We start from the raw sequence: 27,071 nt of genomic DNA, 5'->3' as shown, positions 1-27,071 counted from the left end.
ACTGTTTTCATATCTGTTCTACAGTTGTCTCTTAGACAGTGTTGTCGACAGACAAGACATTTGGACTTGATCTTAAAGATCTTTTCCAAGCCAAATGATTCTATGATTTTATGATTTCCAGAATTACCCACTCATAAGTCTGTGGAAGTCTTCAGCTATTTCTTTTTCTCTCTAGTAATGGAGTATGAATGGAAAAGAAATATATTCCTTTTTTTTTTTCTAACAGTGAATTCATAGTAGACATGATTTGATTGTAAATTATTAATTCATTATCTTTCCTAGTAGTAAATATCCCTGTCAGCAAGGCTTCCATCACACCCTAATACATATGGATGAGCCCAAAAAGCTTCCTTTTAAAAGTGGGAACCCTAAGTTCACAAAGAACAGCAGACACAGAATACATTTGCCGTGGCTGAAATACTTTTTAAAAGAAGTCAGTGTGACGTTGCAGTGCATCTGGCTCCTCATCCAAGAAAGATAAATGCTTTCAAGGCTGTCTTTATTTCCCTGTGTGCCAACAACTCCTTCCTAAAAGAAAAATCAGGCTATTTAATCAGCTTAAGATGTTAGTGATTTGTGACAGTAATAAGCAATAAATTTCCTCTTTATCCCTATTAGTCTATGCAGGCAACTTTCTTGAAGTCCCTTGTGAGGTTTCAACACTTGCGACAACCTTTTTATGATCTGCCAGTATAGAGAAAGAAAATGAGTTTTGGCTCTTCCATAAATGTAAAGCAAGTATTGTAAATATTGAACCACTGTGATGTGCCAAACTCCCATAATGAAGGCTTAGAGTAGTTGATTCTGAAAAGGAAGCTAATGAAATAATTGACCTCGTTTCCATTCCAAGCAATCTGACTTTAAAGAGAAGCTTGCACTTCTATTCAATGTAAATTGTCCAGAAAAGTAACACTGTCTTCTTATTTCTTACAGATTTATTCAAAAAAACAAAAAAAACAAGAACAGAAATACCACAACAAATTAAGAAAGGTTCAAAAATAGATATTTTTTGTTAGGTTATTCAAAATCAAAAAGGCTAAGAGTTTCCACTAGGCTAAATAATATTATAGAGAAGGAGAGACCACTGGTATGTGAAATTCAATGCTTCCAGTAGGAAAAAGATTGGAAGTTTGAAAGAAAATTACAGATTCTGACTAGAACTATGTGAGCAACACAACTCCTATTAATTTGGCTATCTCTGTGAAAGTATCTTTTAATCCTATTCATCACATTATAGATTTGTGTGTATATATTTAGTCTTTAGGTATTAATGTGAAACCTAAATTTTGCTAAAGCTCAAACAGCCCTTCATACTTTTTAGTGCTCTGTCCACATCTCCTATAGTCCTTTGGAGTAATTTCATTTCACACATTTTCCCACCAAAAGAAAGTCAGTCAGTGAGAGATTTGGGTAAATTACTTTTTTGTTGTTGTTTTATCCCTGAAAAGATTATCCCCTGAAGGAGATCAAAATTAAAAGAACGCAGTATTGCTACTTCTTTATTATTTTTTATTAGCATAACAAATTATATCACTGGTGGTTATTAACATAACCAGATTACTGTGGTTATTAACATAACCAGGTGAGACCCCACCTGCAGTGCTGGATCCAGCTCAGGGGTCCCCAGCACTGGAAGGACATGGAGCTGTTGGAGCCAGTCCAGATCAGGCCACCAAGATGATCAGAGAGATGGAGAATCTCACCTATGAGGAAAGGCTGAGAGAATTGGGGTTGTTCAGCCTGGAGAAGAGAAAGTGACCTAATTGCGGCCTTCCGGTACCTAAAGGAGCTTACAAGAGAGAGGGACCATTTGCACAGCCTGGAGTGACAGGACATGGAAGAATGGCTTCTCACCGAGTATGTTTAGATGGGATATTGGGAAGAAATTCCTTACTGTGAGGGTTGTGAGGCACTAGCACAGGTTTCCCAGAGAAGCTGTGGCTGTCCCTGGATCCCTGGAAGTGTCCAAGGCCAGGTTGGATGGGGCTCTGAGCAACCTGGGCTAGTGGAAGGTGTCTCTGCCTGTGACAGAGGAGTTGGAACTGGATGATCTTTAAGGTCCCTCCCAACCCAAACCTTACTATGATTTTATGATCTCTCTAACTGTTGTTTTAGCACTTTGGTACAATATTACTGTACAGTTTTATACAGATGGGAAATGAAATGCTGCTCTGTCATTTCCTTTAGTACTCTAAAACACTTTACTATTATTGCAACTTACTGGGCTTTCAAGGACTATAATGGAACTTAGAGCTTATTGGTGTGGTTCAAATAAGCTGTTTGCTCTTCCATAACCTGGGGACTTCCTGCTGCTGGCTATATACTGCAGAAATAAATGGCAATTTCTCTTCATTATTATTCATAGGGTCATAATATTCAAGATTAATGTGTGCTCTGATGGCTTAGTCATTAAAATATTCACAAATCTGGACGGTTTTGTAATTTTTAACACACACAATTTGTCCAAAAAAATTTCTACTAGAAAATTTCTCCTAGGTTATTCTTTATTCATTCTCCATCATTCATTTTGCTATTAAAACCTTTCATTCTGCTAATGAGGGAACACACACAGTATTTGCCAAAAGTGACTATAGTCATTTTCCATTACTAGATGAGAAGTTAAATCCTTCAATTACTGCATGAACTTCTATTTTGCATACCATAAAAAAAGCCAGGATAAACACTTGCAAAACATTAATTAACAACTCCGTTCACTTTGTGAAGAATCCCGCAAGAAAAAGAAAAGTCTAAGTGTATCCTATTAATTGTTTTCTCAGAATAGATAATCTGGTTCTAGGATTTAACACATCCAGAGAAGAAGGAGAAAAAGTGGGTGGGTGGAAATAGGCATTGTGGCTTTGGCTGCACTCACAGGAACTTTACTCCTACAAAACACAAGTGCTCACTGCTCACGGGCCTGATGGTCATTGGAATTTGCAGTATCAGTGTCTAGCCCCAAAATTTCTTTCCCACTCATTTTATCACCAGCTTTCCCTTTTAGCTAATGAGACACAAGCATGCCTCAAATGCCAAATGGCTTTTAGAAGATTTCATGTTACTTTGCTCCAGCTACTTTTCCTGCCCTGCAAATGTATCACTCTCAGTGATTCTTCCTAACAGGATAAAATAGAGCCATTAAAGCCCATCTCGATACACAGAGTACTTGAAAGTCTGGCATGGTATCTTTAGATATGCTGTCCTCTCTTCTGTTATATTATTATTTATGGGATTTTTTCCCCCAGTTTATAGTATTTTACACTTGGTATTAGAAAACCAAAAGTATCCAGTAATTTTGCACGTTTTATCAGTTCTATGAGGTGAGTATTGCAAGAGAATGTGGTAATAACCAAAAAGAACCAAGAATGAGGCATGGGAACCTGGGTAAATCTTACTACAGTCGAGTATATGCAGACATGAAAAATTCTTTTCTCTACTGCACTTTGTGTCCATGTCACTTGTGAAGCAGAAGCTTTAGTTTCCACGAGAGCAACAGCATCATTCTTTGTCAGTAGATACTACTGCAGGATGTCAGGGAAAAATGCAAGCCCTTGAACATATGACTCCTCTCAACTCTGTCTTTAAAAATCACTGCTCATCCAGCCAGCTGTCTGATTAGTAAAGGCTTTTTTTGTCACTTCCAAACTGTAGCAGAATATTATGTGTCAGCTAAGTTGTCAAAGAAATTCACTTTAATGCAGACTAAGTATATTAGAGGTCCGGTGTGCAACCAGTAATAAATTCTTCTTAGATCAAGTTCACATACAGTTTTTATTTTAATTAATCAGCTATCTAAGTATGAATTACAAACAAGACATTCTGCTTACATAATTTTTCTTCTTAATAAGCAAAACTTTCTTTTTACAAAACAAAAAGAGGGGTAATTTACTATGTTTTGAGTACTTTTTTTGTGTTATTTAATGTCCATGAACAATTTGCTTTAAGTTTTGTTGGGTTTTCTTTTTTTGCTTCAAGCTTTAGTATTGTGATTTTATCAATAAACTATTGTGTCAATCTTATGTCAGTTTTGAATTGTATCACAGCAATTACTGCTAGAAAAATATTCTGCATTAACGAATCTCTTACTGTTTTTGCACTTTTTGTTGTGAATATTTTGTATGGCCATTTAGTAATCCTGATTTCATATTGAAATTGTGCTGTGGAATTTATGTAGATTTAAAGTAATTGACAAGTACCTTGGTGAAGTCCTAGGTTACATTTCATTGATCTGGTTAATTTATGAGACTTAGTTAATATTAAGAAATACCTGGAAAAAACAAATTTGTAACCGAAGCAAAGCAGATGAAGAGAAAGCATACATGGATAAACTGGAATTTGTAACACTATTCAGGAATAAAAAGACATGCAGGCCACTCAGAGGATTAGAACAGTGTCTTAACCAACACAAGAGCTTTACATACCCTAAAGCCTACCTAGAAGATGTAGAACACACAGCCAGGGAATAAAAAAAATCACTAAAAGCTAATAACAGCCTCAAATACCTGTGAGACCCAGCTACAAATACATTTTCTGAGCATGGAGAATGTTACTACCCTGTGAAGCCCTGACAGTGATCTCATTTAGGCATGTTTTGTTGGTCCACACTCACAAATTCAGGGTCGGACAGAGAAGAGTCAGGGCATGTATGTGTTACAAAATTAATATAATCTGAGATTCATTCCCTTGGTTTTCAGCTGCCTTCCTTTAAAGAATTGCACTGGAAGTTTCTAAACACAGTATTAAGAATAATTAACAGCATTTCAGAGAAGAATACATTAACTGAGAATTATTCCTCTGCCCCAGGAGTCTTTGCAAAGGGACACCTTCCATCCTGAACAAGTGCCAGTTATGTTAATTAAGGAAAACTTGTGAAGCACAGAGGAAGCTACAGTGCAATCAGGCTAGAACTGCTTCAGATACTTGATCCTAGAACACTTCTCCACTGAAAAACTTAGGGTGTTAGACTTCTAGGTTTGAAAAAAATCCAGTTGTTCCTACAATACCATTACTGAGCTGAACGATAGCTCACCTGGATGTATTTGCACAAAAGAAAGACAATTTAGATTGTCAAAAGCACAGCTAGGATTTAAGCAATAGGCACTGATGTCTTCATTGTTTTGCAAGAAAGTGGACTTGTAAACACTTCAGATTCCTTAAAATCTCCCCCTAAACAACAAAAAAGTAATAAGAGGAGGAATTCCCCCCCCCCCTCAGGAAATGACAGCTTGAAATTTCCACTGAATTTAGACAGAATCATATTCACAGAGGTTGACTGATCTGTCCCAATATATCTTAAAATCTAGAAATAGGATTATTCAGAAAAAAAATTATTATTTTATTTGAATGCCTTTTGAAATTTGTTGGGTATAAATAGGGGATGACTGCTTCTGTTGGACTAAAAATATCTGTATTGCAAGATTTTTAATGGCTAGGGTTTGTTTCACTGCTTGCTAGCCAAACTTCACCCAACAGACCAACTGTACATTACAATAATGCTTGAATATCTGAATAGTCATTTTAATAAAAACAGGAGAGTAAATCAGTATAGATTTTTTTTCGTATGGTGGCTCTTAGTGGAATCTTTTGGAGTCAGATGAATCCAAATAGTATAATTCATGCTTTTTGACTCCATAACTCCAATTGCATGTCTAGACACATAAATTGATCTCTGTTAGCTATTGACCTTACCCATTGTTGGCTAATTTAGGTATTTTATTCTGTATAAAACTTAGCAATCCAAATGTTAACTTGATAAACACAAGAAGGAAAAAAAAATACTTCAATCCTTGTTTCACATATGAACAGACAAAGCCACCACTATTATTTCTGTATTTTGCTTGTCTCTTTTTTTGGTGAGGTTTTTCAACATCAGAGATTTAGAGGGTAAGGCACAACCATTTGTTCCAGAAAAAACAAGTCACAGGCCTGCAATGTGGTACTGTCAGAATTTGGATGGAATCATTATACGTTTATCTTTGGTCTTACAGCCTCCCATACTGAACAACAATCATGCAACATATATGTAAAAATTCAACGTTATTCAAATTATTTTAGAACATTCTGTGATTTCATTCAAAGTCAATATAAAAGTTTATGTTCAGTGGATCTATACTGAAAACCTTTGGAATACAAAGAGAAGCATAATTTTGTTTCCTTCTTTACTAGCTAACCTACAAAGTGCAGTTACATCTTACAGCGTTACTGAAATTTTGGTTATTGTGGTCTAAAAAAATGTTACCCACTTAGTATTTTATCCCTGCCAAAGTCAGATTATGCTACTAGCCTACTTGGTGGTGCTCAAACATTGGAATAGGTTGCCCGCTGAGGCTAGGGAGGTCACCATCTTTGGAGAAATTTCATCTGGGCACATTGTGGGCATCCCAGGTGAGGTGACCTTGCTTGGGCAGAGTGTTGAATTAAATGATCTGGAGGGTCCCTTTCCCAAGGGCTCTGTGATTCTGTTTAAGAGGAGAATCTGAAGTCAAGGTAATTTATATTCCTGTCATACAATCTCTTGACATAAAAAGTGGGATTTTTCTTTTCTGTGTAAGAGATCTACTTTAAATTGTAAGTAAAAAATTTTAAAAGATTCATCATTCAGCAATGACCAAACTGAGTCTTTTTGATAAAAGGACTGAGGGACTTCTTATGTCACTGATTGTAATAAAATCTGTCACAGACCGAAAGGCCACGTTAATCTCTCCAGTCTTTGGTAACAACTGATGGTGTGATCCATAGGTAGAAAATTCTATTTCACTTGCTACTTCCACATCATTTTTAACCTTGTGATTGCTACCACATAAAACCCCAGAAAAAATTATGCTGATAAGCACAGTAGATAACTAAGGTGGAAGTCAGTAGAGTACCAGGGACTGAAACATGGAAACCTGGTCAAAAATTGATCGTGACATCAGAATATCTGTAAGACAATGCCTTGAGCAAGATACTCAGAGAGCCTGTGTCCTTTCTGGAAACGATAGCTGAGTTCTTGGTTGTTGGAACTGCATGGAAATAAGGGCAGTGCCCCCTGAGTCCTCTAACAATGAAGTCATGGTCTCAACAGACAAAGAATTAGAGGAAGCTACCAAGTCTCAAGAATGTTTAAGCTGGGGCCACCCTGAAGGTCTGTCCTCTTTGTTTTCTGTCTGTCAAAAGGCCTCCTTTGCTAGTGTCCAGCATCAATATGCTGTAATACTGTCCAAGTATTCTGACACGCTGGAATTTGGGAGCTCAGCTCTTAGTGCAGCCATGATGACAAAGGTGGAATTAAGACATTTTGACTTGGATTCATATCACCCCCTCAAGACGCTTGGCTGGCATCATGGCATTCACAGAGGGAATTTAGAAGCAGCTGGATTTCTGAGGAACACATTTCTGTGCTGCGGATCTCATTTCTGTGAGGACAAAAAAGTAGACTTTCCCTGCTCTCATTACAAAGCAGAGGAAATCACTGGCATCAGATGAGTACTGCTACCACAGGAGAATACAGATAAACAGGCTTAGAAAAACTGAGACATCTGGAAAGATGGAGTAAAAATTATACAGAAAATACAGTATGTAACAGTACAAGTGGCTAATGGAAAAGCAGCTCCAGGATGCAGCCAAAAATCTCTTCACGTGGGACTGCTCACCTCAGCTATTCACAATGGATCTGCACTGTTGAAAATTGCCAGCCAGGCATGCAGGATGTGAAAATTACTGTCTGATGAAAGGGAACAGCTTAGAGCACTACCCTTTAGTCCTGCTGTCTTGCACAGAAGTAAGACAGATACGTGATGGTCCCTTTTCCCCCCACAGAAACAAAACTGCCATATAAAAACTTCTTCCTGACACAAGGAAGAAGTAAGACCAAGATGGTGGATAAACAATCCCCTCTCATGCTGTGACCTGCACTGTTTAGTACCCAGCTTCTCTGGAAGCAAGCTGTGAGATAATGCTGTTATATTATCAAATTCAGAGGTGTGTTATTAAAGCCCCCCAAACTCTCCAAATGAAAACCAGTTCATATTGCCCTCGGTTTTTTTCTCATGGTGTCTGTTCTCTAGAAAACTTCCTCTGCTAAAGTCATCTTCAGGGTAGGGTAGGGTAGGGGACTGCTGGTCTGCTTTTCCAATTGTTTCCCACCTTCTTATTCACACACCCTTAGCATTGGGCAGTCTTCTGTTTTCACCTTGTAATCTGCTGGCTGGTTCTGACAATTCCAAATTTCTTATTTCTTTTAATGCTGGATCATTTACTTTAATCAGTTCTTTTTAAAAAATGGCCTTTTTGCAGACCTCTGAAGTATTTCTTGCTTCTTCTCCAGGGAAGCCAGGACAAATTGCTTTATTCTGAAGGTGTTCTTTCAATATTGCATCCTTGATCCTCAGCTTTTTAATCAAGGAGAGGTTGTGCTCTGCCTCCACTGCCAGATTTGTTTACCAATAAATATTCAAAAATTATCAAGAACTACCATTCTACTTTCTCCCAGATTCCCTTTTATGCATGGGAGGAATTTCTTTAATTAATTTCAGCTCTGAAACTCTTTGCTGTAATTCCAAGCAGCTGCTGTGCTGTCCCCACTGTTAATGAGCTTTGTCTTCATACGACTTGGAGAAGGACAGAAAGGGCCGTGCTGGCTAAAATTGTTTGAAATTGGTTTTCAGCATGCAAAATAAACTGGACAGCCCCTGTGTGAAATGGATTGCAGTGTCACTCCCCCCACTGTGGAAATCTAATCTGTCTAGCTGGTGAGAATGAGACACATCAGGGGCAGAAGGTATTGACTTCTCCACTTTTTTAAAAAAACGTTTTTTTTATTTTCAAATGGACTGGGGCTGTTTCATTTGAATTGTCACTCTTAAATAATTATCTTAGTAGAAGCAGTACATTTCAGCCTCCTGCCATCCTTTGAAAATTCAGCCTGGCTGTTTGCTTAGAGAGATGCAGCCTGACACTCTGAATCTACACACAGTGTGAAAAATTGCTTTGATCAGCTTGTGTTTATAATTTAAGGCAGTAAAATGGAATTCTCACTAATTGTGTTTAAGGCACGATGTATTGTGTAATCCACAGAGAGATTCATTTCAAAAACACTGTAACCACAAAAACAGCTGTTCTACTGAGTCATTTTCCCAACGTGCAACTTAAAGCAAAACAGAGCAAAATCCACTCCCAGTTGTAGCTTATTTGTGTTGATGGAGTAGGATAATGCTGGAAATATGGGGAGAAACAACAGAAAACTCATCTCCACATTCCTTTTTAGACCAGAAATTTGGAAACAGAAAAGAAAAAGCCTTTGGAGTTAAAAAAACCCAGAAGAATCTCAGTTTTGAAGAGATACTGGTATCCTAATTAAATTACAAAGAGCAAGCCATGCATTGATAGTCAAAAATAATTTGCAAAGATAGGAGTGAGTCTAAAATTAGATGGAATTGAATTAAAATAATAAACCAAGATACATCAGTGAAAAAAAATTGTGTCATGGATGTGCTTGTGTGCATATTTTCATGGTGTTTAAGTCTAATACAGGCTCTGGAAGAGAAGCTAGTAAGAACTGGTAAAGCAGGTGGAGGAAACTGCACTAAATGAAATTAAAAAAAAAAATGTACTGCAGGCACAGCTCTTTCATCAGTAGGAAGTTGAGTGAGCAAGTGAGCAGCCCTTTTCATATTTAGGATGACCTTTCATCCCACCCAGCTTTTGGAGGGAAATTATAAGCTGGGTTCAAGTCTTACACTGAATTCCTAAGCTAAGTTCTATTGAGGTAGCCTTATGCTATATATTCCAAACAATTTTTTGTCCCTGGGGGAAAAAAAAGTTAGAACTTTTAATAAGTTTATATTTGGTGATGGTTGCAGGGACTAGAATGTGATTTTTGTGGCTCTGCAATCCAGAGGTGTTTGCCTCCCATATTGATGCCCTGGAGATGCAGCACTCGAGGAGCACAGAGGGTGACATGGATGTGTTTCTCTCGTTTGCAGATATCTCAATAAGCTTGCTCTCCTTAGTTGTCACGGCCTGTGGTCTTGCTCTGTTTGGCGTGTCCCTGTTCGTGTCCTGGAAGCTGTGCTGGATCCCCTGGCGGGAGCGGGGTTTGCCCTTCGGGAGCAAGGACAGCAAGCAGGAGCCGCTGCACTACACGGACACGGAGCCCCATGACCGTGACTACAGTGAGGATTACCTGGGCCAGCCTGCCGCCTATCCCGAGGCCTCCTCCATGAAGATCAGCCACACCTCCCCTGATCTTCCATTAGACACCCAGGCGGGAGCGAAGGAGAACTGCGTGCCCAATGTGCGAATGCAGCGGCAGATCACTGAGCCGACCTCGTCTGCCCGGTCAGTAGCTCCAGTTTCTCTCTGTTATTAATGAATGCAAGCACAGTCCAAAAGTGCAGCTTGATTATACAGCGCGCTGATCTAAAAAAAATGTATCATTTTCTTGCCATGTTCCTTTAAAAAAAAGAAAAAAAAGACACAAATTTACTCATTGAGATGCACAAACCTCATAGGTTGAAGGGACAGGATCACAATCCTATTCCACTCTTCTCTCAACTACTGTCTCTTTGGTGCTCTTCCCTCAGAAGCAGAATAACATAGAGTCCTGTGTCCCTTAAAAGCACCAGAACAGCCTAGATTTAGCTTGTAAAGTATATTCATTTGCACTTAGCGCTGGTGCAGAACACTCGGTAATATCTCCTCAAAGATTTTTAAAACAACCAAAGAAGAAAAGTAGGGCAAGCTAATGAAACACTTGCAAGAGTTAGAAATAGGATTAAAAATTGTAGATTTTAGCCACAGTCTTGACTGTGGGGGGAAAGTGACTGAACAAGAGTCAGTGAAGTCTCCAGGGGAACTGGAGAACCGGTACATGAGGGAAGAGGAAAGGGTGAGGGCGAGAATGTGTGCAGGGGCAGGCGATAGAAGGATTATGTTTCATACAGCAAGAATAAGGATCAGCATGTGAAGAGCCAGTAAATATCTGAGTCAAAGCAGATGCATTTCAGTTGGAGAAGGTACAGCACTAGTGCAGTGGCTGTTTGCTAGCCTCTTCTTTTTATTCCTCCACAGGATATTCTGCACCTCTCACTGCCACAAGGAGCTTAAGGGTTGAATTTTTTTTTTTTTTTTTTTTGGGGACATGACAATATTTTATCGTGGAAATGACTAGTGTACAGCCAAAAGATTATGTATTTATTATGCAACAAGAGAAAAAAAAAATTGGGATAGCACATAAGAAGAGGCTGTTCCTGCTTTAAGCATGGGTAAACAGATATTTACAGGGAATGAATGAACAATTATAGCAGAGGAACTATTGCTGATTAGATTCAGTATAAATAGCTTTGGATTAATCCTGTGGTGGCATTTTCCACGTGCTCTTTCTGTGTTCAACCTGAGCTCCTGGTACTCCAGTACTCTGAGTGATTGCTGCATATGAATAGGACAGTAAAATAGAACTCATAGACGATTAGGATTTTACCTAATCCAACTTTCACTTTCACATCCCGCTACCTGAACAGGGATTGAAAATTTTATTTTTTGTTACCACCTACAAAGGAGAAATTTCAGTCACAGTAAGTGTGAATTAATAAATTTCACTGGACCAAAGCTAAAAGCAGCTTCTTATCCTCAACTAATGAAAGTAAAGGAGCTTTTCAGCCAAAGTGCCGCCGAGTTTATTTCATCAGTTATGAGAGAAAAAAGGAAAACAATTGTTGGGGTGGTCAGCAAACCATTTCAGACCAGCTTGAGACACGGGAGCAGAAAATGATGTGGCATTAGCAGTGTGATGCAGAAGGTCAGCTCTCCCAACTGTTGCATTCATCCCTTTGTTAAAAATCTGACCCCATCGTACGTTGCAGAAATAATGTCAGATGCGAACAGGATCTTTAGTGTGCGTGCACAGATCCTTATCCCCCCTCAGCACAGCCTGTTTCAACTCTTTCCTTCTCACTTTAAGGCACAATTCAATCCAGAGACAGCTCAACCTGTCCAACCCTGACTTCAACATCCAGCAGGTCCAGAAGCAGGAGCAGCTGACGGGCATTGGCCGCATTAAGCCAGAGCTGTACAAGCAGAGGTCACTGGACACTGACGATGGCCGGAGGAGTAACAGCAAGGCCTGTGGAAAACTCAACTTTATCCTCAAGTATGACTGTGATTTAGAGCAGCTGATAGTGAAGATTCACAAGGCCATCAACCTGCCAGCAAAGGACTTCTCTGGAACTTCAGATCCGTACGTGAAGATCTATCTGCTTCCCGACAGGAAAACAAAACACCAGACTAAAGTGCACAGAAAGACCCTAAATCCAGTATTTGATGAAGTTTTTTTATTTACTGTCCCATACAATGATCTCAACACAAGGAAACTCCATTTCTCTGTGTATGACTTTGACAGATTCTCCAGACACGACTTGATTGGCCAAGTGGTAGTGGATAATTTTTTAGATTTGGCAGATTTTCCCAGGGAATGTAATATTTGGAAGGATATTGAATATGTCACCAATGTAAGTATTATAATTTTTCTTCTTGAATTTTATTTGTTCTGACTTCATTTCCCTAATCTGATTATAACTGAAATTGTCTGTTGAATTTGTGAAGGAAAATACTCTATTCTCTCTCTTTCTCAAGCTTTGACCTTAATCCAGGGAAATTGACAGTACATTTTCAGTTCTCATTTCTTGTTCTTTGGATATATTAAAGAAAGTTTTATGTAGGAGACAGTGGGTTTAGTCATTGCCCTGCTGATAGGGTAGAAATGCTGGAGAATGTTTTAATCTTACTTAATCTGAAATTTACTTAAGGAAATACTACTTTTCTTATTTTGCCTGTCTTCCTGTTTTGCATGATTTTTTATGTAACTTACAGCACACTAATCAGCCAGAACTGCAGATTCAACATTTCTTATGTAGTGGTCTTCAGTTCTTCAAAAGACTGTTCTCATAAAGTCAGAAAACCCCACAGCTATAATCCAGCCAAACAGAGTTCAGACAATGCTGTTCCATGAAAGCAGTGAAACACTGAATTGGTTTAACTCTTTGTTTGGCATCACTCTGTTCCTGGGGAAACAGGGAATGTATTTTTAAAAGTGTATTTCTGTTATCCCAAAGTCTCTGTTATCAAATTCTGTGCAGGAGTCCAAACAGTGATTAGGTATAAAATCATGGAAATTACTTCCACAAAAGAAGGAGCTTTCTACTCAGAGCAGGAGCCAACCTTCTTGTAATGCCATTAGAGATGAATCCCAAGCATCCTCTGGAGGACAGACCTTCAGTGAGAATGATACATTACAGAAATCCACAGAGGTGAAGGCACCAGTGCCAAGTGTCAGTAAATATTTCATTTGCTAATGTCAAACCGTACTCCGGTGGAGTGCACATTTTAGAGTCAAATAAACCAGGCATCATTAGCAGTAAGATCAAAGGGTAAGTTTGTTAGACCTCAGTTCAGGAAAGCACTGAAACTGAGAATAAGAAGCCAATGAAAAGTAAAGGATGTTGAGACAAATAACTTGACCCTCACACCTCTGTGGTCTGGTAGCATGTCCGTATTACAGACCAAACTGATTAAATCCTTTTTTTGTTTCTTTGAAAATTCTTTATGAAAATTTGTATTTTCCTGGTTTTAAGGTGAATTCTCTGCACAATCCTGTTCCACACAAGGATGGAAGTGCAGCAGCAGCACAAGCGGTTCCTCACTCAGGGTACAGGCAGGGCACGGACACTTGGTGTCGGGGAGGATAAACCTAGCTTTTGTAGAAGAAGTTACTGCTTTTCAGCTGCAAGGGAAAAGTCAGGCTGTGACAGAGCAGCTGACAGTCATTCCAAGTGAAAGGCTGCCTTCATACAGCATTAAGTGTCCCAAGATCAGCTTCATTTTTTACAGTCAACTGAAAGTGGAATGTGCATGCACACTGGGGCTACTTTGGTAGGAACGAGTCCTTTTTTCCTGCTTTAACTTAGGCAGAAGATTGGCTCTGGTATTTTCTTTCGAACCACTTCTTCCAAATTTCAAAAGTGATGCAGCATATCATTTGTATTCAGATTTTCTGTAATATCTGAAATTAAATTCAGGACTGAAACATGAGTCATTTATTAATTCCTCCTGATACCAGTTCTCCTGTGAAGTGTAACCCTGTTTATCCAAACAGAACACACGACCTGCCATCTAGACTTGTCAATGGCTTTCCAGCTAACAGAGGTCTTTTCAAAGCAAGTGACTCATGGTACATAGGAGACACATCCAATTTTGGGTAATGTGAGTTCTGAGATAAGAGTATCAGGTAAATGGAAGCGTGGAGTACTCAGCTTACCCATTAACATTTCCAAAATTTCAAAGGTTAGAATTCATTCCATGAGGTTCTGAGAAATACTCCATGCGTCATTTAAGAAACAAAGTTTCTGCCCATTTTCTTGTCTGTGTAGCTGAGATATCTCTCAGTCTGACAGCAGAAGCTGGATCCTAAACCAGGGCAACCCACTGACACTGCTGCAGTGAATACTCCTGTGCCCAGCAGGCAGCATTAGTGAAACTCAGAAATAATTTTTGGCGAAGTGTTGAGCCCCATTGGGCAGTTTATGATTGGAAACCAAAACTGTATCGGCTGTAATAGGTTTTCAATAATTTATCTTTGACCGTTGTCTTGTTTCAAATAATAATTAGAGAACAGAAAAATGCTGGGCAAAGTTACTGAAGGGAATTCATTTTATGTAGGTCAACAAAAAGTGCACACAGGAAGGATAAACCTTGGAATTGAATGAGAAAAAGGGAAGCTCCACACAAACTACACATGACAAGTTTGCCATACTTCTGAAGAGTGCAATTCATTTTAATTCCTTGTGCATCTTATTACACTGCCTAACCAGTGAGCCCAAAGGCCTTTATTTTACATTCTTCTTTTATTATGTTCTAATCCAATTTGACACAGCAATATAAAAGAATGTATCAAATCCTTCTCTGCCCAGCAAAATGTCCTACTTAAGTGAGCACTGCAGATTATGCCTGAAATGTCAGCTTTACTGCAAACAATGCCATTAAACTGACCTATTATGTCATGTGCTTTCTTCTGTTTTCTAATAACACTGGAAGATTATTTTATCCTAAACCAGCAGTTTTTATTCTTTGGACTATGACATCTTTTACCATCCCAGAGTTTGAAATTATTTCTTAACACAGACGCATATCAGCATAAAAATTTTTTACATGCTTAAAAGCAGTCTGGTGCCAAACATGAATCTCCAGTATCAAAATGACTCTTCTTCTAATCCCAGGTCCTCTGAGCATAACATCTCCCTCCTGTAACTGACATTTTTTCCAAGCAGAAAAAAGACAGCAGTGGGCTGTATAATGGTAGAGATAATTAAGTAGATCAACTTTAGCATGAGCATGAAATGAACTAGATAAGCTTTTTTTTATATGTATGTACTAGTCAGATTACACTGGTTTCTGGCTTATCAAGAAAAAAAAGATGCTTTTTATTTTTAGCCTGGGTTTCTCTTGTTGGCATGTTTTGTTTAGTAGCATCTAAAACATAATCAGGGTTTGGGGTGGGGGTTTTTGGTTGTATTTGTTCACAGACTGATGGCATGTTTGAAGAGGAAAAAAAAGTGGTTGATATTTCCTTGGTTGCCATCTTCAAACTCAAATGTGATCAAGCAAAGACACATGGCTTTGTCACAAGATAAAATGAAAAACCATGAAAGAAGAAGGTGTCAGATATGAAACAGGAAGGTGTCAGATGGTGCATTTCAGAGAAAGGAAAACCTTCTCTTTCAGAAGGTGCCAAGTATCCCCTTGTATAACTTGCTGTGCCCCTAGACAGGAAAATCCGTTGTCAAGAATTGCTTGTTAAACATCACTGGGCTGATGCAGGGTACAGAGAGAATTTCTGCCAGCTGGAAATCCAGCTCTGGTACCTCCTGGCTCTTTGGATTCTCAAAGTGCTCAGCCACTGCCACTTGATAACCAGGTAAACTTTCCAGAGAGGACAAGTATTTAAGAAGTGACCTCAACTTAGAGGAGGTGGGTAATTGTAGTAAGAAAGGCATTTAGAAGGCAGTTTGTGGCTTTGGTCTTACAGTATATATAGTTTCTGCCACTGATGCTCTTTTTTTCAGTTGTCAAATATAGTTACATTTAATATCTAGGCATGGAACAACAAAAACTGCTCTTTTTTCTGAATGTTTGAGCTCAGACATACACTTAAAAAAAAATCCTATTCCTAGCACTCCATTGGCACCTTTCTCTCATCTCAAAACAACCAATATATCAGGGTACAAAATGGGGTTGGAAATATAGAAGGGAAATATTTCTGAATCTGAGAGAGAAGAGAGTACAGAAATAAGACCCTGGGTAATACACATAGAATGTACATAGAATTTGAGAAGTAACATGGCACAGACTTTAAGGAATGTGTTTACTAAAACCCAAAAGAGAGTTATGGATAGTTCAAAGCTATAAAGAGACATGAGCTGTATATCAAGTTGTTCTCTTTGACATCCAGAAAGAGCCAGCATATGCCAGAAATTTCAAAGCCAAGAAATTGATTTCTTCTGTTTGTAAGACTCTTCAAGCTCTGTTAGGGTCTGGGTCAAAAATGCAACAGATAATGCTGAATTCCTTTTGCACAGATCCAGAAAATAAAAGCATATTGAAAAAAAAAATTATTTAAGATGCATGTTCATATGCATGTTAGTGTTTTGACAAAGTGAGAGTTAAAAAGTGGGGTGGTTATAAGTATTTGAAATTCTTCGTTCTAAAAATGCTAATTGTTCACTGCTGTTGTTCTTGAGTTTGCCTGAGCAAGAAAGATTTGAGAATTTGTATTTTTAGGCATTTATGTTGTATAACTGAGATGCAACTGGAATCATAACATCACCAGAAGGAAGTTTCAAGTTCCCTGTTTCAGAGATGTTAATGCCAACCACAGTATGTGTGGAAGAAAGACGAAAAGAGGCTAAATTTTTCAGTCAGTTGTTCATGGAAAGCATAATAAAAGTATAAAATACTGAAATCTGACCCAACTGAAAAAAAACTTCCTCAAAGGTTGCATTGCTCAGGTCCGTTCCTGCTAAGAGCTGTGAGCAGTTCAGTGTCTGCCAAATGTGCATAAAGAGGTGCAGGTCATAAGGCTTAGGGCTTAAGCCCTCAAAAGTCGAGGAAGATAAACATCCTTCTTTGAAAGAAATAGGTCAATACTGCCCGTAGCTCACCTACAGCACAACAGGCTTGGACAACAAGGATGTAACTTCCTCAAGACATGGCACTACTGATGGCCCAGGTGAGAGCAGGTCCAGGATCTGCAGATTCCTGGCAGCAGCCTTAATCCGCTCCGTTTGCTCTGCTTATCTCCTTCGACAGTGTGCAGACTCTGGAGCTGGCAGGAAGTCAGCTAAGTCCACCTACTCCAGTTCTAAAAACTGTTTAGCTTGTCAAGATATTTTAGCTAGTATTTCTGAAATCCCTGTTCTGGCAACTTGCAGGGTTTAGAGAAGTGATGGCATTGAGCAAGAGCTCAGAAAAGCCTTTAAAATATTTACAATGGTTAACAAAATTTTTGAGTTGACAGTTTGAGGAGGAACAGAAACAAACCAAGTCTCTGGCTCTGTGTACAAATTCAAATCCAAGGCATCAATGTTGAGTGCCATATCTACTTCTTTTGTGTCAGTAAAAGGGAAACAAAAGTTGTTTTGTTTTGTTTTGTTTTTTAATACAGAAAACCTATCCTGTATTGACCTGGTGTTCTCCTTCTTTAAAGCAAGTAGGCTTTGGCACCAGGGAAGCAACCAGTTATGGATGTGGAGATGGACCTGTTTAATGGATTTGCAAGTGCAAGTCTCTTTACAAGAGACAGATTTGCAAACCCAGGAGTCTTGCCTGTTTTAAAACATGGCAAAAGCTTACGAGCAAAAGTAACTATTTCATGGCTATTTTAAGGCAGTAAACACAAGGGATAAGATTCACCTCGTTTAATGAATTTGTTCAAAAAAAAAAAAAAAAAAGAAAATCACAATCAAACCCAGAAGTACTCAAAAAAACCCAAAACCAGAAAGCAAAATTGCCTTTGAGAGGCAGATCAGTGGATATTCATCTTCTCCTGAGTCACAAGGTCACCCTTTGTTGCATGATTTTTTTCTGTCTATTCTTAATCAACTGCACAGAAAAAAATGAAAGTGGATGTGTAATGAATCATTTCATAGCCAAAAGATGCTGGAAAGTCATAGATCTTTAATCCTTCAGATTCCTAAGGGTCACCACAGTAAGGATGAAACAGAAATTAATTAGGCTTCAGCATCAGCACAACAGGTACAGTACTCAGTCTACAGTGGAGAACAGCTGCTGTGTTTTTCTTTTTAAACATCTTTTTAACCACCTATTTAAATGCATTAATTTTCAACACTGGGCTTTTCCTTTTGTCTTCTGGGGTTTTTTTCTTTCTTAATTTAATGATTGTAATAATTACTTTGTAGGAGAAGATTTGTCAGGCATGCCATACATTTAAATGATACGAGGTCAGCACTCAGCATGGCTAAACAAAGGACAGACACGATTATGTACAATGACACAGGGTAGAGATAAAATATTAACAAGTTTTCAGAAAACTAAAAGCAGCATATGCCTAGTTCTGCTTGAGAACTGGATAATCGTGAGAATAATAAACAACAAAACTTGGGAAGGGTCAGAAGTAAAAAAAAAAAAGTCAAATGCCTTGGAGAGCAGTGGTTTGAGATGCAGCTCTGTGGGTCCCAGGGCCGTGGTCCAAGCACTGCATGCTTGGCTGTAAAAGGAACAATGACTATTCCATGCAAGGGATTACCCAACAGCCTTGTAATTCCACAGGCACAGCCAGAAACAGGATGGATCTTGTAATCACTGAGGCTTCAGCTACCATTTATTGGGGGTTTGGGAGCAGTTTAAGGAAATAATAATTCAGAGAGTTGTGTCTGTGTGTGTGTGTGTGCACCATGTGAAGTTTACAGAGCCCGGGAGCATGGCCATCAGAATTTCTGAGGGAGCTTTTTCACTATGGATATTTCTCTACAAAAAAACCCCTATACATACAACCAACCAAGAAAACAAAAGAAACTAAAGCAGACAAAAGAATAAAAATGAAACCTATGTAGTAGAAATGGCATCATTCCAGTTAAAAAATTTAATAGAAGATATTTCAAAGTTAGCATTTTGAGAAAACCGAAAATTCAAAATAAGATACTTTGATTTCTCATTTGGACTGCATTTCTATGACTCTATTTTAAAATATTTTGAAAGCAAATTGTTTCAAGTCAAGTGATGGATATTCTGCTTCAATATGGAAATAACAGAAAATTCCTTAGCAAATTAGAATCCTGCTTTCTAAACTGATACTTTCCCTGCCCATCAGTGCTGCATCTTGAGTTCTCCATGGTCACTGTATCCTCCATGTTTCCCTGGTACAACAGCCCCAGAACAGCAATAGTGTGTGAAGAACATTTTCCTCCACACATTAGCTGCATGCTGAAAAAGGTTAGACACAACCCTAAATTCCTGCCTCCTGGTTAGTGGAAGTGTCTGTAAGTGTCCCTGTTCCACACGTCCCCCTTCTCCTTTCTTCTCACCCTCCTCTGCCAATCCTTTTTTTCCCAGAAATCTCTCTCAAACAAGGTTCTGGGAGAGAAAAAGTTCACAGTGACACTGACTGCATATAAACCAAAGTCAAAATGTGATCCCGGTCAGCCAAGCCTGTCCTTCAATTACACCGTCCAAAATTGTCAGTAGGAGCTGCAAATACAAAAAGAAATCTGGCTCCAGTATTTTACAATTCCTAGGCAGCAATTCTTGAAGACGAGCAAAGAGCATTCGCACAGCGCTAAGACTAAAATAGCTGTATTAAAGGGATCTTGGTTGTAACCATTCTGCACATAATTCAGGATTAGACTGTGCCATAGCCTTTTTTCTACAGGGTTATATAACTTTCAATTTAAACATGTATTTAGCCAGGCAGGGGAAAAAAAAATGGCTTCAAACACGCATTTAATTATTGAACAGTTTTGGGAATGCTTACTCTGTCTTTTTTTTTCTAGCAGAGGTCACAGAAAGCATTTCAATAGCTTATAGATTTATCAAAATTTCTGCAAAATCCTACTCTTTAAATTAAGTTTCAATATTTGGAGCCAAACTTGAAAGTATTCTTCCCGCTGAACATACTGTGCTTATGTGAAAAGCCTCAAGCCATTTTTAGCCTTTAATCCCCACTAGATATCACAGCCATCAGGCATCTTTCTCCACCAAACAGGGTATTTCAGAGTTCTACATTTTCCCTCTCTGTGCAGTCTGTTTACCCAGTTCTCATGTTCTTTTCCCAGGGCCTTTTATTTAACAGTAAGTGGACTTTTTTATTACAATTTCCTTAGGGATTCACTGTAACTGTGCCCCGAACTCGCAGCAGGATATCCTGGTTATTGGGGCAGGGGATAGCAGAGCTGTTCGGGAAGCACCTCCAGCACACCATTATCTGACAGGCTGGCATCCTAACACAAGCTAAAATGTGGATGTGCTGGGGTACAGTCCTGAATTCATCTTCCCTGGTACACCTGGGACCCAGGTAAACAGGTAGGAAAGAAAGTGCCACCACACACAGGCTCTTTTCTCAGCAAAAGATTTGTCTGGCCCCCTTCAGAGTCTTGTTAGAGGATGTCACCTGTCTCACACTTTAACCCTTCAGGAGTCCAGGATCTGTAATAGAGGACAAGATATCATCTGGACAGAAGGGAAGAAATGCTGGATTGTAACTGGTGCTAGGAGGCATGGGGTTTGTGCTTACAGGCTAAGTTATAGAGCTTGCCAGAATTAAGGCTATACCATTTGCTAAATAATCACACAAGGGCTGTCTTCAGACCTCCCTACTGCCTTTGTGGGGGGAAAGCATTAGAAGCTGCAGCTGAACTGGGAGCTGACTTGCGGAGAAGGACATATTTTTCCCACAGTACATATCTGTATTTGTATCTGTAGCTTTTCTAGATTTTCTTCTCGTCCAGGAAACTTTGAACTGACATAAAATGACAGTGGAAACTTCAAAGGACACACAAACCATTTTTTCTAAGATTTATTGTAAGATTAGCTCGGTTGGTTCAAGCATGGTGCTGATAGTGCCAAGGTTGTGGGTTCTGTCCTTATAAGGGCTATTCACGTAAGAGTTGGGCTGGATGATCCTTGTGGGTTCCTTCCAACTCAGAATATTCTGTCATGCTGTGAAGTATAATTCCAGATATTGTGGAGGCCCTGTTTGTCCCTGGGTGGTCTTGGAGGTTGAGGTATGTGACAGCTTTTCTGTGTTCAGTCACAGCCCCCCCGAGCACAAGGGCCGCTGCTGAGGCTCTGTAGTGAACCTTGCTCATGTCATTGCAGAAAGATCCATAGCTCTGCTCCTCCGTTCTTTCACTTTGTGAAAAATAGGCAGCCAGACCATCCAGGGGAAGAGGGGCAGAAAGGCATCACTCTTTCATGCTAAGTGAGCTGTTTCTCTGAGAGCAGAACTAAAGAAACAATGGCAAAACTGAGGACCTGACTGAAAGCTTTTTCAACAAGATTTATCAGCCCCAAGTTTATGACGTCTTTGCAGAAGAGAACTTCATTTTAACTCACTGTTGTATTTCATTTCCCATCATGTATGCTCATTTCTGTAAGTATTCTGAATACATGTGTATCAGGAACAACATATAAAGTACAGTGTTTCCTGAAAAAATTCCAACAGGCCACAGCAACATCACTTTGTGTTTGACTGGGGAAGATTAAATGACAGACACAGAAATCTCCGAATTCTGCACTGGTTGTCAGAAACACTGAAAGGCAATGCACACTCAGTGCACACTCCAGTTCTAAAAACAGGGGTGTTACAACTCCTGTAGCTAGTCCTGCTGAAGTTACTGGAAGTATTTACAGGGGTAAATGAGGCAGAGAGGCTTTTGCAGTGTCTGAGCCTTCCCATGGCTCCCTAACAGAGATGTAGAGTGAGCATTTCGCACCATGTACTCTGGTGAAGTGACATGCTTGGATGACGAGAACGCATTAGCAATGTCTGTGCTATCATGACATTTGAGATTTGTGTAGCTACATTCTCCTGGCCCTTCATTGCTTGATTAAACACCTTGCTCTATTTACTCAAGAGAATAGGACTCACAAGCTACCTCTTACCTTGGTGAGTGCTTAATCATTCGCTACTCCATCAGGCAAACTTCAAATTAAAGCTACGTACACCATCTGGAAGAAGATTCCTGACTAGTGATAGGATCTTGCTTGTGATGGGCAGGGAAGCAGAAAACAACAGACAGCTGGAGGTTTTCACAGTCGATTATATGAACTATTGGGATAAAATTCCCCACTCAGATATTTGGGGCAAATCTGGCATCTAAAAAACAGCAGTTTATCACAACATCAGGAAACATAACCTTGCTTGCCAGGCAACCAATTACTGACATTCTCAGAACGTGTGACTGAAGTCATTGCCCCTCCTGCCTAACATCTCTTCTGTTTCCTGCAGTAAAATTATTCTGGAAGAAGCAGTGAATAGGAGAAACACTTTGAAGGTTAACTCCAAAGAACAAAAGAACAATTCTCCATACTGTATTTTGTACATCTGTTTTCAAAATTCATTGAACTCTATATGTGTTTTCTCTTTAAAAACATGCTGCAGTTTTATAAGTATTTTTAAAAGCCAGCTGTGATTTAATCAACCATCTGATCTGCATTATGATAACTCTTCTGAACAACCCCAACAATAAAATAAATATGTGTGCAGTAAAGTGAAACAAAAGTGTTACAAAAATGATAGAAAAAAACTAGCAGACTTTGGTTTCAAGCACCCTAGAGAGTTATTTATGATCATCAGGAAGAAAGGAATCACTTTAAAATAATGTAAACCTTTCAATATCTGCACACCAGGCACAGAATCTTACAGTAAATGCTAATTTAACAATAAACTTCACTCTATTGGGACCACAACATTTTATGCAGGTAGAAATGAGTAGTGCTCAGGATTAGATCCTGACTCTACTGTGAAGTCAGAGAAAGATTTCCCACTGAAGCTCAGATTTCATGCATATCCTCTTGCTATAGTTTGGAAATAGTATCTTGTAAACACTACAAAAAGCCAAATGAAATAATGTAAACAGGTAACCTGAGACGTACGTCAGAAAATGCACTAGAACAGAAGAACAAGCAAATTACCATCCTTTATTCCTCTCTGCAAAAGAAATACCTGACAATGACCTACTCAACAAAGATTTGAAGGTACTCCTCCCCCAAATTTCGTGATTAAAATATGAGCAAGCTATCAAATTTTGTTTTGGAGAAAGCAGATAGAGATTTCTCCCTCAGACATTACCTGAGTTCTACATCTGCATCTTCAGTTTCTGACTGGCTGCAGCCATCCTAAGGGAATGAAAACAGATTATTTTCCCTCAAGGTTTCTTCAGTGAGCGCCCCATACCCATTCCTTTTGGTACCCCAGCATCCTTTCTCATTTTCCAACTCTTTTCCAAATCCTTCCCTTTACTTAATGTACAGAGCACCAGCATTCTTGGGAAAGCCATAAAAAACACTTCATTTGACACCAAGCTTTCATCATAAAAGAATATATAAAAACCTTCTTATCCTATCCGTAACAGTAATACTTTTTTCATTCCAATACAGATATTTTTAAAAACAAGCCTATCTCTGTCAGTAGACACTCACTGTCTTCATCCCCATCATCATGTTCTTCTCAAAAGTCACTTATTTTAGGAAACCTTCCTGTGCTAAATCAGCACACCCATCCTTGTCTGACAGTTTTAAGTCAGGATGGTCAGAGATAACTACACTAAATTCTTTCAAAATCATACTTCAAAAAAACTGAAGTTGGGCCCTTTTAAGGTATCAGATCAAGTACCCAAAATCAAATTAACAGAGTTCTAAAGTGTACTCACCACTTAGGACAAGCCAGTTCACAACTCTTGATTCATCTAAAAACCATCAAATTATTTAAATTACAAAACTAATCAAACTAATTCAGCTAAATGGCATGTAGAATGAGAAGGCATCTAAATTGTGAAGGCATCTAAGTGACCGTGAGATTCTAAGTCACAGGCTGCCTAAAAGTGCTACTTTTTTTCCTATCCGTAGGTGAGTATATACTGAATAATACTTTTTATTCTCAATTTAGACATAACCAAGTCTAAGTCTGGGCAGCTCACCACACTCAGCTCATGATTCCATGAGGAAGAACAGAAGAACAAGCTGCAGGAAACAATTTTCCTCTCTAGGTGTGTTTCACATGTACCACGTGCAAGGTAAAACAAGTTAGAAGAAAAGTCTCTGAAGAGGAGGGAGTTCTGTTGACTCATTTTTATGGAATTAAAGCATTAAAGCACTTCTATATTTAGTGCTCTCTTTATCTCACATCTTACACTACCCTCTGTGCATTCTTTAAGAGAAAAAACATGCTCACTGAAGTGGCCCTAAAATTGCCTCCAATGCACGTCTAAATAGAATAGGGAGGCACAAACACATCTGACAGAGAACAAGTGTTACAGAAAAAGAACTGTTACCACACTCTGCACAATCACATCTTCCCCTGCTCATGCTGTAGACACCTGGATGGATGATACACTTGATTTCAGAGTCTGCATTTTCTAAAATGGATTCCTGTCTTCTCTCTTTGCCTTCCTTCAGCTTCCTCAGTCTTTTGTTTAGCTTTAAAGCTTTTTTTTTTTTCTGTGTACTGCTAAGTAGACGTAGTGCTGGGTTGGTAAACTGCCTAGCAGCTCCAAGATTAAAATATTCTATTTATTTGTACGGTAGGGATGATACACAGCAACAGCATAAATTCTCCATGACCAGATCCACATAGCTCAGGTGTCCTAATGACAGTAGTCCAGAGCTGTCTCTGAAGAAAAGCAAGTAACTGGATTTGCATGAACTTCTGGGCAGCACCAGCAGTGAAGATACCAAGAAACAGTGAAATGTTCCTGGTATTGCCTGAGAGAAGTGGATCACCAGAAATTCCATGGCATTGATTTGGGAGGTGAGGCAGGGAGGTTTACCCTGACAGGGTTAGATAGCAACAGCATCTCAGCATGTCATGCAGTCAGCAAATTTTACAGTCTGTTATGAAATCATCAGTAGCACCTCCAGGAGGAAGCAGAAGAGCCTCATCTCCCATGTTTGCCCCACACACCCCAAAAAAACCATCACCAAAACCCCAACATCTCTCCTAATTCAAATGTGCCATTTTCTTTTTAGCATGGTTTGAGAACCAAAGGTTGAAAACTGTCCTCTTGTCCACACTTCTGGAATGATGCTGTCTAGTTAGCATTAACTTTATTGTCATCCTCATTCTTCCTCCCTCTACTGCTTTAATTCCTTTTGTACTTGGAAAGCAGAGAGATTCGAAGTTATAACATAATTTTTCAGTATTGAAGATGTAGGGGCTTCATCCATATTGACTTGTTTAGTAACTGTTTTTTGTAGGATTAAAGTTCATGATTCTGTTCTTCCATTTAACTTGCAATTAAAATGGAATGGCTGTGCAAGGACACTCGAAGCAGTACAGCTGCACTCCTTTGCACCCCATCCATTAACAGAACAGTGCCAGCAGTGAAGCAGTCTCTTTACCTTGGCTGCTTCACTTTGAAATTTGCAGATATTTTCTATATTACCCATATAAAGAAGTAAATGAAACTTCCATGGAAATAATTTTCTCTATTGTTAAAAGTGAGCAGTTTTATAGAGGAGTGTTGCTGGTAAAATGCACATTGTGAAGTTTAGTTATGCATTTGTTCTAATGGAAGGTGACATGGAATGCTCTCAGACATGGTTTTCAGCCATAATGATCCCTTTTCACCGTTTCTCTGGTGGAGGAAACTTTCTGTAGATGGTGCGGTGGAGTCTGGCACTGTTAGTGTTATCCAGGTATTACTGTTATATAGGTTACTGTTACACAGGTGACAGATCAGAAAAAGCCAACTTTTTGTATTAGTGGCACCACTTACTGGCAACCAAGTCAAAGGTAACAGGATTTCAGCATCAGGGAGCTCTAGAAATGAAGCTGCTTTTTGGCAGCAAACACATGAAGTGTTCTCACTGTTGCCTGACCTGAGGGCGTGCATGACACGACGTGACAGAATTGTCTCCAGAGAAACAAAAGACATGGAGAAATTTCAGCAGAAAGACACTTGATCATTGGCTTTAGAATCACAAGGATACCTAAGAAAAGTACCTATTGAAAAGAAAAAAGTAACTTTCAATAGCAATGAAGAAAATCACTTTGTCACTCATAGGAAAATAAGTAGGAGAAATAGATTCATAAGCCCATGCTTCTTTCCCCACCTGCTAAATTGACACCGAACTTAAAAGGAGCTGCTCACAGAAAATACTGCTTTTGAAAAGTCCAACTTAGGTAATAATTCTTGTATTACTTTACAGTGGGATGAGAAGCCAAAAAGGATCAGAGAGAGAGAGAGAGAAAAGGCACACCAGGGATTTCATTGAATGTGGATTTGATATCCTGGTATCACAGAATCACAGAATTGTTTAGGTTGGAAAAGACCCTTCAGATCACGTAGTCCCACCATTAACTCAGCACTGCCAAGGCCACCACTAAACCCGGTCTCTAAGTGCCATATCTACATGTCTTCTAAGTCCTTCCAGGGCTGGGTGACTCCACCACTTCCCTGGATAGCCTGTTCCAATCAGAATTTTTAAATGATCAGACAGGGTTTGGATTAATGGCACTGCAGTGTTTGTTAACATTTATTTTAGTGGTCTGTGAAAGGAGCACATTATATCCAAGGGGTCAGAGTCTAGGGGCAAAGTGCTGCTTTGCTGCCTGTTTCCAGGGACCAAGGCACATGTGCTTCTCTGGCTTGTGCATTCTTTACACTGGCCACCATAGCTTCCCCACTGAAATCACACCTGGACTGGAATTACACAACAGATGGCAAAATCTATCAAGAGACATGTGATTAAATAAAAAAATTAAACATATCTCAGAAAATTTCTAGAATAGCAAGCAAGATAGCTACTGCAGCATAGAGTTTGACATTAACTTTCTATTTTTCAAGCATGATATTATTTGGACTGCTCTC

General features: G+C 39.1%; 1 protein-coding gene across 1 annotated transcript in view; it reads left to right on the top strand.

Annotated features, from left to right (window-relative positions):
• SYT9 (synaptotagmin 9) overlaps positions 1–27,071 on the top strand; it is a gene marked incomplete at its 5' end in the record, with an annotated part of 66,779 nt that overhangs the window by 20,026 nt on the left and 19,682 nt on the right. The window contains 2 exons of the mRNA XM_042035548.1: positions 9,960–10,314; positions 11,936–12,482. Of these exons, the coding sequence (XP_041891482.1) occupies positions 9,960–10,314; positions 11,936–12,482 (902 nt within the window). The remainder of the gene's footprint in view (positions 1–9,959; positions 10,315–11,935; positions 12,483–27,071) is intronic.

This window comes from Corvus kubaryi, unplaced genomic scaffold, assembly GCF_017639235.1.
Source record: "Corvus kubaryi isolate FWS band 111438036 unplaced genomic scaffold, C.kubaryi_AGA036_p1.0 37384, whole genome shotgun sequence".
Lineage (NCBI taxonomy): Eukaryota > Metazoa > Chordata > Aves > Passeriformes > Corvidae > Corvus > Corvus kubaryi.
The sequence above is the reverse complement of the archived record's forward strand: the minus strand, read 5'-3'. Positions and strand labels throughout refer to the sequence as shown.